Consider the following 19,729-nt stretch of genomic DNA (forward strand, 5'->3'; position numbering starts at 1 on the left):
CAGCAATACAGTTTATGGGTGCTTCAGCGAGTTTAAGTACCATGATTGGAAACAAACAGACATAGAGTTATCGTTCTTATTGGAAGAAGTTCTAATGTTCGTGCGCCATAACATCGTTCCTGAGGGACACGAGTCGGTATTCCGCTTCTCCTGGAACAACACGAGTTGGTTACGGATGTATACCCGTGTGGGGAATCGAACCCTGAACCCGGGGCGAGCGAACGCTTTAATCACTAAGCTACACCAAAGCCCGACCCGGGTTAGAGATTGATCTTCAGCACCCATGCTTGTCGTTAAAAGGCGATTAATTAGATCATGGGTCAAGCTAATTTGGATGGTGCATGTCATGTTATCCCAATAACTTGTATCGATGCTATTAGCATGAGTCACTGGGTGTGAGAGAGTCTGTCATACAGACCCTGAAGTAGTTATATCCAAGAAATCCCACGCTAGTCTAGAACATGTGGCAAGTGTAGATTTCCACAGCTTCAGGATGAAGAAAGTCTGAGGGCTCCTTTTCAATATATTTTATTTTTTTCACTTTGAGCTTTTTTCTGTAATATATGTTCATTTCAGAGACTAGTTGTTAGCCTAGGTGTGAGAGTGTGTTTGTAATTCTTTCGTGAACGTGTTTTTTCCGGTTTGGTAGTATTACGTTTTCAAACTGGAATTTTATTAAACCGAGGAGCTAAGGAAACGATACCTCTCTACTGAATTTATTATTTGATTTTAAGTTTAAATTATGTTAAATTAGCAATATTATATTCAAAGTTTACTTCACTTTGGCTTAGTGATTAGACACATATTTAAACTGTAATTATATTTACAAATAACAAACAAAAAGTTACATTATTTTTGTATCACATACGCAATAGGATATCTTAGACATGCCATATTTGAACATGAATTAACACAGACGTAAATATAAAAGTTAAAACATTTAAGCATAGTAGGCGTAGTGAGGCTGCAAATTGATTTATTTTGAGACAAACCTACTCAGCCACAAATTATCTTTTGCAAACAGTGCAGGAATGGGTAAAGTTTCTAAAAGAATATTGACAACAGTTTTTCAATTTTTGAATTAAAAAAAATACTAAGCTCGGTACAGTAAAGTTTCCGGGGCAAATTCTGAAATCACTTTACATCTTGATCTTCCTGAGCGGGGGCGGTGGGGTAGCCTAGTGGTTAAGGCGTTCGCTCGTCAGGCCGAAAACCCGGGTTCGATTCCCCACATGGGCACAATGTGTTAAGTCCATTTCTGGTGTCCCCCGCCGTGATATTGCTGAAATATTGTTAAAAGCGGCGTAAAATTAAACTCACTCACTCACTCTTCCTGAGCACTGTTTACAACCATGCTGCTATAACGATTTTTGTCTCTCAAAACAATTGGTCCATGGTCGGAAGTTGAATTATGAATATCATAATAAAGGTATACTATACACCTCAAAACAATGGCCGTGCGTGCGTGTTTGTTAAATTTGCCTGTTGTGCCACGATATTCGACCAGGAGTACGGATACAACTGGGACTCCATCATTTCCGCGGGAAACAGTCGCCCCGTCGCCTCACCGGAATGTGATGTGCTGAGATGCGTCCCTTGAATTAATCATTAATTTAGCGTTCGAATCGTGGCACCATTCGGATCCAAGGATTTTCGAAGGGGGAAGACCGACTGACTGACTGAGTTTAGTTTTACGCCGCTTTTAGCAATATTCCAGCAATATCACGACGGGGGACACCAGAAATAGGCTTCACACATTGTGCCGATGTGGGGAATCGAAACCGGGTCTTCGGCGTGACGAGCCAAAGCTTTAACCACTAGGCTACCCCACCGCCCCCAAAGGGGGAAGAGGTGTGCGTGCGTGCGTGCGTGCGTGTGTCCGCCAATGCAAAACATTAAGTTCAATGTGGTCTTTAGTCAATTTCAGTCAACCCCGGTTTCTAGGTTTGGTTGTACCCCCGCCGTAATATTTCTGCAAAGATGGCTAAAAGCGGCGTAAAACTAAACTCACTTCTAAGTTTGGCAGTACCATACCCCATGCCAGAAGGTTTCACCAAAGTGGCAACCTTCCGGGTCCTGTTTCACACTGAGATTTCATTCCCCATTACACTGACATGACCCGTGAAGATCCGGGTTAGAACTGATCTTCAGAAACCCATGCTTGTCGTAAGAGGCGACTAACGGGATCGGGTGGTCAGGCTCGCTGAGTTGGTTGACACATGTCATCGGTTGCCAATTGCGCAGGTCGATGATCATGCTGTTAATCACTGGGTTGTCTGGTCCAGACTCGATTATTTACAGAGCGCCGCCATATAGCTGGAATATTGCTGAGTGCGGCGTTAAACAACAATCAATCAATCAAACGCTGACAGGTCGTGTCATAATGTGTAACAAAGGCGCGGTTATCAAAACTCACTCACTATCTAGATTATATTCAAAGGGATATATAGCTGTAATATTGTTGATTGTTGAGTAAACCAAACACTGGTTTATCCTCCAGTCAGTCGTCGTTGCTGGAAGCTCACCTTCAGAACAAGTAAACAACACATAGAGTGAGTGAGTGAGTGAGTGAGTGACAACACATAGATTGCTGATTGTTTATTAAGGGATCATGCATGTTCTACATTTGACGTGGACACGGCAGCTGTCAACCCTGATGGTTGATCGTGTTATATAATGAATATACACGCATGTTATAAATAGGAATGCGTAGCTGGAAATTCCATCTTAGTTGCGGAACGTCACCGGTACGTCGCCCCTGAAATGAAATCAAGTTTAATAATGAAATCTAAAAAAAAAAATCCAAAGAGAAAAAAATAGCAAACAAAACAAACACCATTCACTAAAATTAGCAGATACAGCTATATCTCTATGGCTATGTCGGTCTTTTTTAGGTGTAATTGGTCAGGGAAAGAAACCTTCACAATATCCCACTAGACCACAGGACCAGTGAGTGGACAATAATTGGTGGTCCTGTCTGTACTTCACTGGTCCAGAAAAACATTCATAGATTTACTACCAATACAAAATTCACTGGCCACCAGGACCACTGCAAACGTATCATTTAGTGGTCCTGATGATTTTTTACTAGCCATGGACCACAGGACCAGCGTAAATTTCGCACACTGTTGATACTGGAAAAGGATTTAATAGTTCACGTGTCTATCGCATTAAACAACCTAGCCCTTTGATAGTAGTAATTAAATGTGAATCGATACCAAAGTTTGTACATAATTTATATGAACCAAAACACTTTGTTCTCGAAAGCAATAGACACTGGAGCACGTGTTACATGATGTGTGAAGGATATGAAAACTAACAAACATTCAGTGAACTCTTTCATCACAACACATTTCTCGCCTGTCAAATATTTATCTTCCTGATGAATATAGTTGGTCAGACTTGATTTTGTATAATCAAGGTTTGTTTTCACAAAAGCCACATATCCCACAGACGTGATTCGGGACGAGGCAACATCGGGGGTCTACCTTGCTCTACAAAACTAGGGGTGCAGAGGACACCCAACTTCAAGGATCCTTAAGAGCAATATGAGTGGTTAAAGTGTTCGCTAGTCTCACCGAAGACTCGGGTTCGATTCCCAAACATCGGAGTGTAACCCATTTCTGATGTCCGCCGCCGTTATTTGGCTTGAACATTGGTGAAAACGGCGTAAAACCTTATTCACTCACCCACTCACACCAAGCAGACGCAACGAGACAGAACTGAAATAGTGTTAAACTAAACTCCCTCACTAACTCACCCCGTGTGGGCATCAGGAACATAGAAGCAGTCAATACGAAGCGTGACGCATGTCGCTCCGCCGAAGGTCACGGTATCGCCGACGGCAGGGTCGTCCGATGTCGACTTGCTTCTCATGACGTTGTTGACAGTCAACAACTTCGTCGTTCCTGTGCACGGGTGCATAGACACAAGGTTGCCAATTTTGTCTTGTACGCCAACGAAGTCCCCGGCCTTGGCGCTCAGGGGCGTGTCGAACGTCCACGTCATTGCCCGTCCCGCCAAGCACTCGACTTGTTCCGTCGCCCTCAGGGTAAATTCATTTGGACTTCCGCTATCACAACATATATCAAGGGGGGTAAATACACTAGGGGGGTTACTCGATCTCGGGCTCTTTGTCAGTCTCATCAATATTATTTCAAGTCGCGCCCTGAAACCTGTGCATATCTTTCTTCATATGTCGTTTCGACCCATTTAAGACAACTGTAAGTCCCACTTTTTATCATAGACCCTCGATGCTCATGCTGTTGATCACTGGATTGTCTGGTCCAGACCCGATTATTTACAGACCACCGCCATATAGCTGGAATATTGCTGAGTGCGGCGTAAAACTAACCTCACTCACTCACTTTATCATAGACCCAATAGAAGAACAATGAGCACATTCAGGACATTACCATTTAGAATGACTGACTGACTGACTGACTGAGTTTAGTTTTACGCCGCTTTTAGCAATATTCCAGCAATATCACGGCGGGGGACTCTAGAAATGGGCTTAACACATTGTGCCCATGTGGGGAATCGAACCCGGGTCTTCGGCGTGACGAGCCAACGCTTTAACCACTAGGCTACCCCACCGCCCCCATTTAGAATGATATTGCGGTGAACGAAAGGAACATTCCAACATTGTGATCTGCTAAAAATAGATTCCCAAGTACCCAAGCAATATACTCACGTTGAACTCCAGAACTGGATGTTCAATGCGCCGTCGTTTCTGCAATAAGCTCGGCATGCTTTCACTGACGAATCCACGGGTACACTCAAGTATGGTGAAGGTCCAGCCAATATTTGATTTTCTCCCGTAGCTTGGCGGCTGTCTGTTAGCTCGTAGTAGTTCATCTGCCTTGGAGCTGTGGCGCCATCTAGCCAAAATATACGTGTCAAATGTGTTATAGTTTGGGATGGCACGTTCTCAGTGAAGTACAGATTCTAGTACTTTTGTTTGGTTGAGTGGCATCCGGGCTTCGAACCCACATGCTCATAGTCGCATGGAAGTCAACCAACTGGTAATCTTGTTCATTACTTTGTGTACCCCTCTGACAAGTCTTTAGAAACTGGAATATTCTCCAATAGGTTTCACCTAAAGTTCACCTTCAATGGTATTCACCTAAAGTTTGCCTCCATTACCTAAAGTTCGCCTCCAATGGCATTCACCTAAAGTTCGCCTCCAATAGGTTTCACCTAAAGTTCGCCTCCAATGGCATTCACCTAAAGTTCGCCTCCAATAGTATTCACCTAAAGTTCACCTCCAATAGTATTCACCTAAAGTTCGCCTCCATTAGTATTCACCTAAAGTTCACCTCCAATGGTATTCACCTAAAGTTCGCCTCCAATAGTATTCACCTAAAGTTCGCCTCCAATGGTATTCACCTAAAGTTCGCCTCCATTACCTAAAGTTCACCTCCAATGGTATTCACCTTAAGTTCGCCTCCAATAGTATTCACCTAAAGTTCACCTTCAATGGTGAAGTTTGTTTCCATTACCTAAGGTTCACCTCCAATTGTATTCACCTAAAGTTCGCCTCCAATAGTATTCACTTAAAGTTCGCCTCCCATAGTATTCACCTAAAGTTCGCCTCCAATAGTATTCACTTAAAGTTCGCCTCCCATAGTATTCACCTAAAGTTCGCCTCCAATAGCATTCACCTAAAGTTCACCTCCAATGGTATTCACCTAAAGTTCGCCTCCATTACCTAAAGTTCACCTCCAATTGTATTCACCTAAAGTTCACCTCCAATAGTATTCACCTAAGTTCACCTTCTGTAGTATTCACCTAAAGTTCACCTCAAACAATTTTTAACTAAAGTTCACCCTCCAATACCTTTCAACTAAAGCTCAGGTAAGAGTTCCTCCCGTTCCCCCATCCCAAATAATATTTATAACAAAACTTAACACAACAATTACTAGAGAACTCACAAAATGATTAAAAGTCCAAAATTTAAGTTAGGGTTAGGTTTAGGATTAGGTTGAGGGTTAGGGTTAGGTTTAGAGTTAGGTTTAGGGTTGGGGGAACAGAAGGAACTCTTTCCTCGCTCGAGAAACGCAGAGACAAACAGAGACAGAACGATGTGTACATTCTATTTTAACTTTGAATGCACATGATCATACAGAAACAAGCTTTCGTGTGGGACTGAATGGGACTATGTTGGATATGGTCCTCAAAGAGACGATAACTTTTGCGCCAAATCCTACACATTCACACGTCCGCCATTCAGTAAGGTTTTTGAAGCGCGGACCTGTCAATCAGACTGGCGGTGATCAACATCGCACAGGTATCACGTGACATGACACAGCACGCCGTTTGTACACTACAGCATGTTCTTGAAGACGCCTCTGATGCGTGGGGCCGGTGGGGTAGCCTAGAGGTTAAGCGTTCGCTTGTCACGCCGAAGGCCCGGGTTCGATTCCCCACATTGATACAATATGTGAATCCCATTGTCGCTGTCCCCCGCCGTGATATTGCTAGAATAATGCTAAAAGCGGCGTAAAACCCGCTGATGAGTGGACAAGCTTGTTTGACCCCAGGTCCCTGAACCACAATATATTACCTTCCATCCAGTCCTTTCTACAATGCATAAGCTCACATCAAGCAAGTCAAGAGGGGCTCTTTTCAGTTTAAATGTGGATATTTGTTCCTCGATAAAAATTATAAATTTTCATTTGATGCGTTTTTTTCTGGGACATGCTTTTTGGACCAGTGAGGTATTGGTTTAACCTACTTGGTTTCCGCCCGTAGGTGAAGCAGCGAAACTTTTGGGGAAATACGGATAACTTGCCGGGTCAAGCTACATGCCATGTCATGACTCGTGCTTCTGTCGTGACCATTTTTGAGACTGGGTTCCTTCTTTGCTAAAACTGGCATAGCTCAAAGATTTATCAACTCAAGGGATTTCACATATCATAAATATATTTAAAATATATCGGAATGAAGATGATATACAGTATGCGTGATTACAATAAAAAAACCTTTGGTTTATAAAAAAACCATAATCCTGAAAAATCTATTGACAAAAATATTTCAGGTCACGCACTCCTTCTGATGGCTTGTCGTTCTTTCGCCAAAAACCTCCACAGATCGGGGGACGCGTCAGGTTACGGAAAGAGCCGAGTGGTGACGAATGTCTATGGGAAAGTCTCACCTTCGCATATGATGTCAGTTCCGGTAAGAGTCCCATCTTGTTGGCAGGCACGGATTCTATTTCCGCTCTGGTAGACATACCCGGAATCGCATTCGTAATTGACGACCTTGCCGGTTTCCACGCTGGTGGCGTCCGCCAAAACCCCAGCAGGGGGAGTGGGGACGGTGCACGTTCCTTGGAGGTTGAGAAACAGTGATTACACATACTTAACATCCTTAATGACATCAAAACAAATTCATTGTACCTTTGGAGGACGAGGATAAAAATTATATATCGTAGTTTCTAAATCATGTTCTCGTTGCTCCTGTAATATTGCGGCCCAGTTACTCCACCTGCTCCTCTTCTTCTTCCTCCTCCTCCTACTACTACTACTACTACTACTACTACTACTACGACTATTGCTACTGGGTTAGATTTGGTCTTCAGCAACCCATGCTTGTCCTAAGAGGCGACTAACGGGATCGGGTGGTCAGACTCCTTGACTTATTTATGCATGTCGTCGTATTCTAGTTTGGAGGTCGATGCCCCTGATGTCTGGAATAGCTGGAATATTGCCGAGTGCAGCGTAAAACTAAACTCACTCACTCACTATCACACATAACACAATCACCATGACAACACCCACCTGGTGCACAGTTCCCGGAAGTCTTTTCGCAGAATTCCTTGGCAAAACTTGCGCTGTAACCCAGGTTAGGATTGCCGCTGAGAATTGTCGCACAGTCGCCCTTCTTGTCACTACATGACCCAGACCCTCCTGAATCAAAACATTACATTCGGATCAGTACAGGGACATGACATCAATCCGAAAATACAAGAATTGTCTTATTAAATTAAGTAAACGGTCTCACCTGCCATTGGTAGCTTGCACAAAGCATACGCAGCGTGTTTGTTGAGGTTCGTCTTCGCCAGCTTGTTGGCATATCTGTGGTGACCTGGCAACAGCCATGCCATGTTGGTCGCGGGGTTTCCAGAGATACCGTTAGCTGAAGACACGTGGAAAGACAAATACCATGATTTCTTTCAAGGAACAACGGTAAATACGGGTTTGTTGAGGAACTTTCGACAGTATTGAGGTAGCTCAATTGGACGTGCCACAACCTGATGTTCTCGGGTTCGAATCCCGGGTTATGTTTGTATGTTTCTAGGTCCGCACCACACGTGGGTTAACACCTGCCACCTGCAACACCTGATTTTCCTTCCTAATAATTTGAAAATGCGTTCAACGGAACACGGTTATGACGAACTACAATTGTTCTCTTTGAGTTCGTTACACCCGGAGTTGACTCTGTAGTGCGTGATTATACGGACTGAGTATAACATGTACAGCCTTTGGCCATTTGACCTACATTATACAACAAGCACGGATGACATACATGTTCTCGAAGAGGTATAACGTTTACACTAATGAATAGATAAGAATGACAATACACGATATCGGTGGATAGTTCATTGAGATACGATACACGATACGATTTTCACAGTATCACAAGAAGAAGATATATTTGCTGAAACAGTTTTACTTATTACTCACTAAGGTTACATTATCCCCACCCAACTCTCTCTCAGTCAAGACGTTCTGTCCCAAGTATTGCAAAATATTTAGCAAACAAGAAGACAAAGTCATCAATATCCCCCGCAATGGCAAAATACCCTTCATGAATATGGCATCAGTTCACCACTAGACCTACCTATGTATGACATTTGGTGATGAAACAGTGAACAGTTTTTAAGTAAAGAGCACTACCACCAATTTCAGTCTAAGTCAAACTTGTTGCCATGCAAACGCAAAAAATATTTTATTCAGAAATCCAAAACTATCAAAAGGGCACCAGTAAACCACCAGATCTATCTATGTGTCAAGTTTGGTGAAGAAATATTAAACGGTTTTGGAGTTATGCTCCGGAAAAGACTAATGTGGACGGACGGACGGAGTGCTTTTTAATACCCCCGCAAAACGCATCTCCTTACTGAAATGAACATAATTTTACAGAAGAAATGGTTTCTAAATTAGATTTATATCTAGACTTACAACATATTCCAGACTTTTAGGCTGTAGGGTCTGTATGACAGACTAGTTTTCTACAAAAAAATAATCGCTTTGAACATATGTCGGCATCTATTTTTCCTGCTCTGAAATATACTCAACAAATAAGGTTAAGGACCACCCCAATATTTAAGTATTATATAGATCATACTATGAACTATTAAATACTTTAATATTGAAAATGGGGGGTGGTCCTTAATTGTTTTGTTGAGTATATGTTTCGACGCGGTTTGCCGTGAATATGCGCAACACGATACCTGCATGTACCTTGCTGTGACTTAGTATAGCTATACAAGCGAGTCCGGTAATTCCGCGCAGGCAGCTGCAATTGCGTACTTCCGTATCGAAGGTAAACATCGTCTGCTACCACGTTTACGCTTGAAATCGGGACATTTCTACAATGAACTGGCTTTTAATCACTAAAGGTAAGTAAATAACAGTAATTGGCAGATAAATTGACAGTTTTATGAAAATTCGTTTTCTTCAGACTTTTAAACCTTTTTCTTCATTATTCATAATTGGATTTAATATGAAACACTCTTCCTTACATTGATGAAGTGATTTTTGAAAATAATCTGGTCCAAATACGCTTCCATACTTTGGATCTCCAGCTGGATGTTATGCGCATCAGTTGCTGGGCAGAATTACCGGACAGCAAGCGATGTCGTCAGAACGCCGGTAAGGTCAACCGCATAATGCAACGTTAGAATCTTATAGTCGTCAATAAAACTTATATTTCTAGGTAAGTATGATGAATACAAGCATGTTTAGTCACGCACACCAAAAGAATAAGAGACGTTAGTTGCCGTGTTGCGATCGATGTGCTTGTGTGCGCGGAATTACCGGACGGCATTGTATACATGGTCCCTGGCTGTTTGTCTTCTGTGGAGAAATATACATGCATTGATATTATTTCTTACCATTTCCGTTTTTCCACAGGTATGTGCCCACTACAGATGATCCATCGAAGTCACTGACCCATCCTGATCCGCTAGGGGTCATCCCAAACCAAACTTTAGCACTGCTAAGTCTGTGAATGCAACAGATATAATAGTGCTTAACTTTAAATTAATACTGAAAAATGAAACAACAGAAGGCAATTCGGGTTGGTACGTGGTAATATAGTTGCTTTAAGTTCAACATTTCGCGGATAATACATATCGGCAAAAATCGCATTTCTTGTCTTCACAGCCGTGATATTGCTGGAATATTGCTAAAAGAAGCGTAAAACCCTATTCCCTCACTACCAAACAACCAGCCGATTTTTAGATCGCTTCGTTCGACAAGCATAATTACGTTACATTTTGAGCACTTGCGAGTGAAGCTGCATTCACGGATAATGGCGGAGCGGAAGGTCTGGTCGATGAAGATTGTGTGTTGATTTAGTTGGGGAATATCATACATCGGTCTGTATCAGTATACCGATATCTAAACTACCGTCCAAAAGAAAGTATACCACTAATTTCGAAAGCCAATTAAACGACAACAAACACGATGTCAACAATATATGTTTATATTTCATTAGAGTATTCGTTCTTGCATTATTTAAACATGAACACACGTCAGAAATAACAATGATAAAGAAATGAAAATGAAACAAACACATGGGGTAGGTGGGGTGGGGGTGTGTGGGTGGGGGTGTTGGTGTTGGTGGGTTCTAAAAATGGATCATAACAAGAAAACTGAACAAACAGAAAGTTTGTCAAAATGCCAGGTACACAATTTAGAGCCATGTACCACCTAAGTAGCGAGTATGTCCTTGAGCATTGACACAAGCAACAATACGCCCGCGCATGGATGACGTCAAGCGTCTAATGACGTTGCGTGGAATCTGTTGCCAGGTGTCATTCTGGCACTGTTCCAGCTGTCGCACGTTGACTGGGGTTAGGAGCTAAACGTTCTCTAATACGTCTGTAGACACGTTGATGGCCATCAGTTGTGAATACGCAAAACCTGCTCTCATCCGAAAAGAGGACACGTGACCAATCTCGGACTTGCCAAAATCATAGGTTGTCTTGCCCACTGGAGCCTGTTACGCCGGTGTTGTTGTGTCAGTACCACCCCACGGTATGGACGTCGTGCTCGAATACCATGTTCACGCAGTCGTCGTGATACTGTCTGTCGACAGATACGATGTCCGAGTGCCGTTGTTGCCGTTGCTGCTGCCTGGATGAAGCGGTTCCTGGGGTGGATTACCCGGATGTAGCGGTCCTTCTGGGGCGTGGTCACCCGCGGTCTCCCACTTCTCGGCCTGTCTACTGTCTGCCCTGTCTGGCGGAGACGCTGAAACAACCTGGTGATGCATACCAGGGTGCAGCCAATACAAGGTTCTCGCGATGAGGGCATGTGACCCTCCTTGTTTGGCCATTCCTACGGCTCTCTCTCTGTGTACTGCGGTCAGGCGAGGCATTTTTCTTGTGTGCTTTTTTATTCTGTGACAATGCCTTGTGTCATGAGCTGCTTTAATACGGTTTTTATGCACGTGCCTTTTGTGAAGGCACGTGCATGTTACTTTTTCAGAAAATGAGCGTTTGAGCAAGACAGTTCGCGAGACGAGAAATTTGTCATTACACATAAGTTGCCATTACCTTGTCACATGTTTTTGTAAACTTTCCTGGATCTAGGTTCAAAATTAAGATCTTAAATGGCAAAAATATTTGGTATACTTTCTTTTGGACGGTAGTATATATGAACAACAGATATATTCGAGGACCACTAATATCGTATTTGTCATCGGATGACCGATAGATATATAAGTGATCAACGGATATTTTGTATGTTGTATAACCATACCCTCAACAGCATTCCATATATACATTGGCGGTCTGGACCAGACAATCCAGTGATAGACATCATGGGCATCGATCTACGCAGTTGGGATACTATGACATGTGGCAACCAAGTCAGCGAGCCAGACAACCCGATCCTTTTACTCGTCACTGAAGACAAGAATGGGTTGCTAAAGACCCATTCTAATCTGGATCCTCGCTGTCATGGATATCTAATTAACCAACAGCTATCTAAGTGAAAAAACGGATACCTAGTAAGTAACGAACGGATATGTTACTGACCAACGGGTATCTAAGTAACCAGCAGGTATCTATGTGATAAAGCGGATATCTAAGTCACCCACGCACATCTTACTAACCAACGGCTAAGTGACAAACAGATATCGGAGTGACAAACAGATATCAGAGTGACGAACGGATATTGGAGTGACAAACAGATATTTGAGTGACGAACGGATATTGGAGTGACAAACAGATATTTGAGTGACAAACAGATATCAGAGTGACGAACACATATCGGAGTGACAAACAGATATCAGTGACAAACAGATATCAGAGTGACAAAAATATATCAGGGTGACAAATAGATATCAGAGTGACTAACAGATATCGGAGTGACAAACTGATATCAGAGTGACGAACAGATATCGGAGTGAGTGATGAACAGATATCGGAGTGACAAACAGATATCAGAGCGACAAAAAGATATTGGAGTGACAAACAGATATTAGAGTGACAAACAGATATCAGAGTGACAAAAAGATATTGGAGTCACCATTAAATATCGGAGTGACAAAACGAATATTGGAGTGACAAAAGATATTGGAGTCACGAACAGATATCGGAGTGACAAATAGATATCAGAGTGACAAAATGATATCGGAGTGACAAATAGATATTAGAGTGACAAAATATATTGGAGTCACGAACAGATATCGGAGTGACAAATAGATATCAGAGTGACAAAAGATATTGGAGTCACGAACAGATATCGGAGTGACGAACAGATATCGGAGTGACAAACAGATATTAAAGTCACAAACAGATATCAGAGTGACAAAAAGATATTGGAGTCACCATTAAATATCGGAGTGACAAAACGAATATTGGAGTGACAAAAGATATTGGAGTCACGAACAGATATCGGAGTGACAAATAGATATCAGAGTGACAAAATGATATCGGAGTGACAAATAGATATTAGAGTGACAAAATATATTGGAGTCACGAACAGATATCGGAGTGACAAATAGATATCAGAGTGACAAAAGATATTGGAGTCACGAACAGATATCGGAGTGACGAACAGATATCGGAGTGACAAACAGATATTAAAGTCACAAACAGATATCGGAGTCAGAAACAGATATTGGAGTCACGAATAGATATCAGAGTGACAAACATATATTAGAGTCACGAACTAAGCAACAAACCGGAATCTACGGATATCAAACTGTTACTAAGTGGTTATAGGAAATGCGCGATTAACGAACACTCCCCGATCAACTAATGACTGTTGAACAGATGTAGAAATCAACTAATAACAGATAAACGGATATCAACTGATCGTTGATGAATGTCTTACCCCAGAACATTGTCTCTCAAGTCGACAATAATGTTATTGAGTTCGTCCTCGCTCTCGGGATACACAAGAACACTGTTTGCGTTCTCGTCTTTAGCGCACTCATCCCTTGCAGCGCGGCCTTTGAACGTTCCTGCTGGGAACTTGTAGCAGTTGCCGCTCCGCTCAATGAAACCAGCTGGGCAGCCTTTCAAAAACAGAACACATGTTCAGGATTGGTTGGTCAAGGCTAAAGAACAATTAGTCCCGATTCTGACGAGAAAATACTCTGGCGAAAAATACATGATTTATTTAGCTGGTTTGTTATTTAACGCCGCACTCCAATACTCCAGCAATGTGGCGGCGGTCTGTAGATATTCGAGTCTGCACCATACAATCCAGTGATCAACATCATGAGCATCGAATGGAATCCAATGAATCAACCTCGTCAGCGAGGACCACAGGATCCCGTTAGTCGCCTTTTACGACAAGTATGGGTTGCTGAAGACCGGATCTTCACTGGTTTTGTTCAGGAGGTAACGATGTACGCTGACACGAAATTTTAATTCACTCACTCTATTCGACAGCCTCGTGACTGTTATTTTCAACAATGTAGCTGCAATATTGGGGACATCAGAGACACCATTTGCGAGCCCCCCTCTGGTGTCCTCTGCCGAGATATTACTAAAAGCGGCGTAAAGGCCAAATCACTCACTCACTCGCACTGAAACATGCAGGACAGTGACCATACATACCTGAACAGAAATTATCCTGGGTTGACCATTGTCCATTCGACAAGCACACGAACTGCACGGCGTTGTCACCGGAGTTGCATTTGACGGTGATGCTTTCTCCAACATTATAACCGGCGGGGTTGACATTGAGGTTGGTCGTCCCTGCTGGCAACGTTGGGTCACCGCATGACACGTCTGGTGCTGGGAAGGGAAAATACGCCGGTTAGACTTGGAATTTACAAATTCTTCCGTTGGACCCGCAAAGTTGTTGTGTTGCCTTTAACTTAATTTCAATGTCAATAAAATATAACGCGAGGTCAGTATGAAATGTACTTGAATTCAACTATCTCAAAATGTAACATATGTTATATTTATGATTACACTTTCTTAGTAAAGTACAAATTCTAGTACATTTTGGGTTGAGTCCCACCCCGGGATTCGAACTCACACCCTCAGAGTCAGGCACCTAAGGGCCAGCACATAAAGTCAGCCGCTAAACCTGCACAGCCACCGAGACTTAAACAAAAATGGAAGTCGGACAACTGGTATTCTAGACTGCGGACTTTGTGTACCCCTCTGAGAAGTGTACATTGGCACGGCCGAAAGCTCAAAATGTCGCTACTCATAACTACGGTTATGACGAACTCAAAGGAAACTCATTTCATTTGTTATATCCGTTGTTCCTTACATGCATTTTGAATACAATATATAACAAATGACCGGAACAAAGGAACCCAGTTCCATGTATCGGTCAGTGTGTTATAAGCGTGTTCGTTTTAAACGAAGTATACGCTATTTAGAAATAGTGCTCTTCAAATTTCGGGACTGGACTTCTATACAAGGATGAGAGAGATTGATGGAGATGGGGCGATAGCCTTGGTGGGGGCGGGGGGTTGGGGTTGTAGGACAAGAGGGGCGAGATTCATTCATTCCAGAATAAACCAAAATAAGGTCTAGCTAAAGGATGCGTACATCCTTGGCACGGGACTACAAGAGTGAGTACATTTGAGAGTTATCGCCCCTTGTCCCTACCGGCGGCTTCCGCAGTAGGGTAGTCTGAGATGAGACCCGCGTCAGCGCACGCCTTGAAGCACGTTCTACACGTTTCGGGGTCGCTACATGTCTGGTCGAGGATGAGGGCTGTCTCGCAATCGTCGAAGACGTTGAAGGGTTTGACTGTTGAAAAATAAAGGCATTGTTTATAAAAACTCTCGATTTTACAAACTTTAAACCCGGTCCCAATTGTCCTCTGATTATGTTTCCCCTCTCCTGAACATGAGTGACTTATGCAGGTGTTGTAGGTTGACGGCAAACACTGCCTCTAGACCTTCCTACAACCTCACCTTCATTACGCCCCGTGACACTCAGAATGTTGTGAAACTTAAATTTATGCAAGAAGTTGGAATCCCTGTGGTCACCTGGCTAGCTGTTCTCGAAACATTCGTAGCCCTACGAACTTCGTAAGCCCATGCTTAACACATTGGCTACGATCAAAGTTAAGAATTCTTAGGGCTACGAACGTATCGAGAATAAGGGCCGTGATGTCCTCCTCGTCTGAATGACCTGTAATGCATATGTATCGGAATATTTGGTCGGATTGGCCACAAAACAACTTCTAAATGCCCTTCAAAGATTTCAGGAACGTCGACTATCTGATCATGGTCAGTGTTATATGGTACACATTTGTAAGGATAAGCAAATGTGATGCATCTGTGACAAAATATTGTCTGATGCAATTCCCTTTTTAGATTTGTAAGACAGGTTTTTCTGAGGTACACACTTGTCTTGGCTTTGCGTGTGTTTGAGAAGTGTGTTATTGGTGGGGCAGGATACGCTCTCCTGTTCGCGAACACCTGGTATAATCACTATTTCATAGATATTACGACATGGTCATGGCATAGTACAATTGTTTAAACGACAGTGACAGAAACGTCTCCAACTTCGATAATCTCCAGGGTATATGTTCCGATAAATCTCCTCTAGTACGCTGGATGCATCTATGGCTCGGCCCGATAATTTTATTACCTCCCTTTGCTGGCTCCGCATTCTCACAGTAGCCAATCAGCTAAGCCACCGTTACAACAGAGCCTGCCAGTGTCAACATAGACAGCGGTCTCAGCTGCGACGCAAATTTTTGGGGAAATCATACAGACAAATGGACAGGTCTGAAACTTTACCAAAAAACATGCAAGAACTCCTTCTACCTCTTTCAAAGTACTTCTGCATCAAGTGTGTTGCCAAGTTTAATCGGAAAGATAATTTAAGAAGTGAAAGTGAGTTGTGATTGGTACGCTCACCATCCCAGCGTAGACACCTGATTGGATAAAAAGCCAGCCTAGGGAGGTAATAATCAGGCCGAGCCGTAGATGCATCCAGGGTATGGCGGAGATTTATCGGAACATACACCCTGGAGATTATCGAGGATGGGAAAGGGTTTGGTGTTGTGTTTGTAAACCTCATGGCCGTACTTTTTTGTTCACATGACGTTAACCAAACCCACTATCTCTCATCATACACCCTGACGTGATATTGCTTGAATATTGCTAAAAGCGGAGTAAAACGGAATTCACTCACTCTCCATACGAACGAGGAAGACCCGCCAAGGAATAGAAATATCGGATTCACAAGGTTAAATGTTAGGTGATAAACAACAATACTCACTGAATTGCCCAACGTCACAGTAGGTGAAGGTCACGTTTCCCAAGTGTACGGAAGTGGCACAGTAGGGCATGAGTTTGAGTCCCCTCACATTTCGACAGTAGTTCGAGTCAAAGCCACAGATGTGATTCTGTGTTGAAGCTCTGTGTAAAACAGAAAATGTATTGTCAACAGAAGTACATACATGAAACTGGCGGTTATAAGGAACTGACAGATATAAGTAACTGTCGGTTATAAAGAACTGACAGATATAAGGAACTGTCGGTTGTAAAGAACTGACGGATATAAGGAACTGTCGGTTATAAGGAACTGGCGGATATAAGGAACTGGCGGTTAAAAGGAACTGACAGATATAAGGAACTGTCGGTTATAAAGAACTGACAGATATAAGGAACTGTCGGTTGTAAAGAACTGACGGATATAAGGAACTGGCGGTTATAAGGAACTGACGGATATAAGGAACTGTCGGTTATAAGGAACTGAGGGATATAAAGAACTGACGGTTATAAGGAACTGACGGATATAAGGAACTGACGGATATAAGGAACTGAATGTAATAAGGAACTGACGGATATAGGGAACTGACGGATATAGGGAACTGACGGATATAAGGAACAGACGGATATAAGGAACTGACGGATATAAAGAACTGACGGTTATAAGGAACTGACGATTACTGGGGAACTGACGGATATAAGGAACTGACGGATATAAGGAACTGAATGTAATAAGGAACTGACGGATATAGGGAACTGACGGATATTAGGAACTGACGGATATAAGGAACTGACGGATATAGGGAACTGACGGATATAAGGAACTGACGGATATAAGGAACGGACGGTTATAAGGAACTGGCGGATATAAGGAACTGGCGGTTATAAGGAACTGACGGTTATAAGGAACTGACGGATATTAAGAACTGACGGATATAAGGAACTGACGGATATAGGGAACTGACGGATATAAGGAACTGACGGATATAAGGAACTGACGGTTATAAAGAACTGACGGTTATAAGGAACTGACGGATATAAGGAACTGACGGTTAAAAGGAACTGACGGATATAAGGAACTGACGGATATAAGGAACTGACGGATATAAGGAACTGACGGATATAAGGAACTGAAGGATATAAGGAACTGACGGATATAAGGAACTGACGGATATAAATAACTGACGGATATAAGGAACTGAAGGATATAAGGAACTGACGGATACGGGAACTGACGGATATAAGGAACTGACGGATATAGGGAACTGACGGATATAAGGAACTGACGGATATAAATAACTGACGGATATAAGGAACTGACGGATATAAGGAACTGACGGGTATAGGGAACTGACGGATATAAGGAACTGTCGGATATAGGGAACTGACGGTTATAAGGAACTGACGGATATAGGGAACTGACGGTTATAAAGAACTGACGGTTATAAGGAACTGACGGATATAAGGAACTGACGGATATAAGGAACTGACGGATACAAGGAACTGACGGATATAGGGAACTGACGGATATAAGGAACTGACGGATATAGGGAACTGACGGTTATAAAGAACTGACGGTTATAAGGAACTGACGGATATAAGGAACTGACGGATATAAGGAACTGACGGATATAAGGAACTGACGGATATAAGGAACTGACGGATATAGGGAACTGACGGATGTAAGGAACTGACGAATATAAGGAACTGACGGTAATGAGGAACTGACGGATATAAGGAACTGACAGTTATAAGGAATTGACGGATATAAGGAACTGACGATAATAAAGAACTGACGGATATAAGGAACTAACGGATATAAGGAACTGACGATAAGGAACTAAGGAACTGACAGATATAAGGAACTGAAGGTTAGAAGGAGCTGACGGATATAAGGAACTGACGGATATAAGGAGCTGACGGTTATATAGTACTGACTGTTAAAAGGAACTGACGGTTATAAGGAACTGACGGATATAAGGAACTGACGGATATAAGGAACTGGCAGTTAAGAGGAACTGACGGATATAGGGAACTGACGGTTATAAGGAACTGACGGATATAAGGAACTGACGGATATAAGGAACTGACGGATATAAGGAACTGGCGGTTAAAAGGAACTAGCGGTTAAAAGGAACTGACGGATATAAGGAACTGACGGTTATAAGGAACTGACGGTTATAAGGAACTGGCGGTTAAAAGGAACTGACGGATATAAGGAACTGACGGTTATAAAGAAACTGACAGTTAATAAGGAACTGACGGATATAAGGAACTGACGGATATAGGGAACTGACGGATATAAGGAACTGACGGATATAAATAACTGACGGATATAAGGAACTGACGGATATAAGGAACTGACGGATATAAGGAACTGGCGGTTAAAAGGAACTGACGGATATAAGGAACTGACGGTTATAAAGAAACTGACGGTTAATAAGGAACTGACGGATATAAGGAACTGACGGATATAAGGAACTGACGGTAATAAGGATATGACGGATATAAGGAACTGACGGATATAAGGAACTGACGGATATAAGGAACTGACGGATATAGGGAACTGACGGTTATAAGGATATGACGGATATAAGGAACTGGCGGTTATAAGGAACTGACGGTTATAAGGATATGACGGATATAAGGAACTGACGGATATAAGGAACTGACGGTTATAAGGATATGACGGATATAAGGAACTGACGGATATAAGGAACTGACGGATATAAGGAACTGACGGATATAAGGAACTGACGGATATAAGGAACTGACGGTTATAAGGAACTGA

The 19,729-nt window shown here is 42.6% G+C and overlaps 1 protein-coding gene across 2 annotated transcripts in view; it reads right to left on the reverse strand.

Annotated features, from left to right (window-relative positions):
* Window positions 1–2,583: 2,583 nt before the first annotated feature.
* LOC124276791 overlaps window positions 2,584–19,729 on the reverse strand; it is a 49,154-nt gene continuing 32,008 nt past the window's right edge. For both annotated transcript variants that reach the window (XM_046712441.1, XM_046712442.1), the window contains 11 exons: window positions 16,946–17,085; window positions 15,317–15,460; window positions 14,306–14,485; window positions 13,575–13,758; window positions 10,121–10,230; window positions 8,005–8,139; window positions 7,782–7,910; window positions 7,157–7,330; window positions 4,694–4,880; window positions 3,761–4,072; window positions 2,584–2,758 (listed from right to left, as the gene is read on the reverse strand). In XM_046712441.1, the coding sequence (XP_046568397.1) occupies window positions 2,728–2,758; window positions 3,761–4,072; window positions 4,694–4,880; window positions 7,157–7,330; window positions 7,782–7,910; window positions 8,005–8,139; window positions 10,121–10,230; window positions 13,575–13,758; window positions 14,306–14,485; window positions 15,317–15,460; window positions 16,946–17,085 (1,726 nt within the window). In that variant the 3' untranslated portion in view covers window positions 2,584–2,727. The remainder of the gene's footprint in view (window positions 2,759–3,760; window positions 4,073–4,693; window positions 4,881–7,156; window positions 7,331–7,781; window positions 7,911–8,004; window positions 8,140–10,120; window positions 10,231–13,574; window positions 13,759–14,305; window positions 14,486–15,316; window positions 15,461–16,945; window positions 17,086–19,729) is intronic.

Source organism: Haliotis rubra, unplaced genomic scaffold (assembly GCF_003918875.1).
Source record: "Haliotis rubra isolate DU_JTF1 unplaced genomic scaffold, ASM391887v1 Scf213, whole genome shotgun sequence".
Classification (NCBI taxonomy): domain Eukaryota; kingdom Metazoa; phylum Mollusca; class Gastropoda; order Lepetellida; family Haliotidae; genus Haliotis; species Haliotis rubra.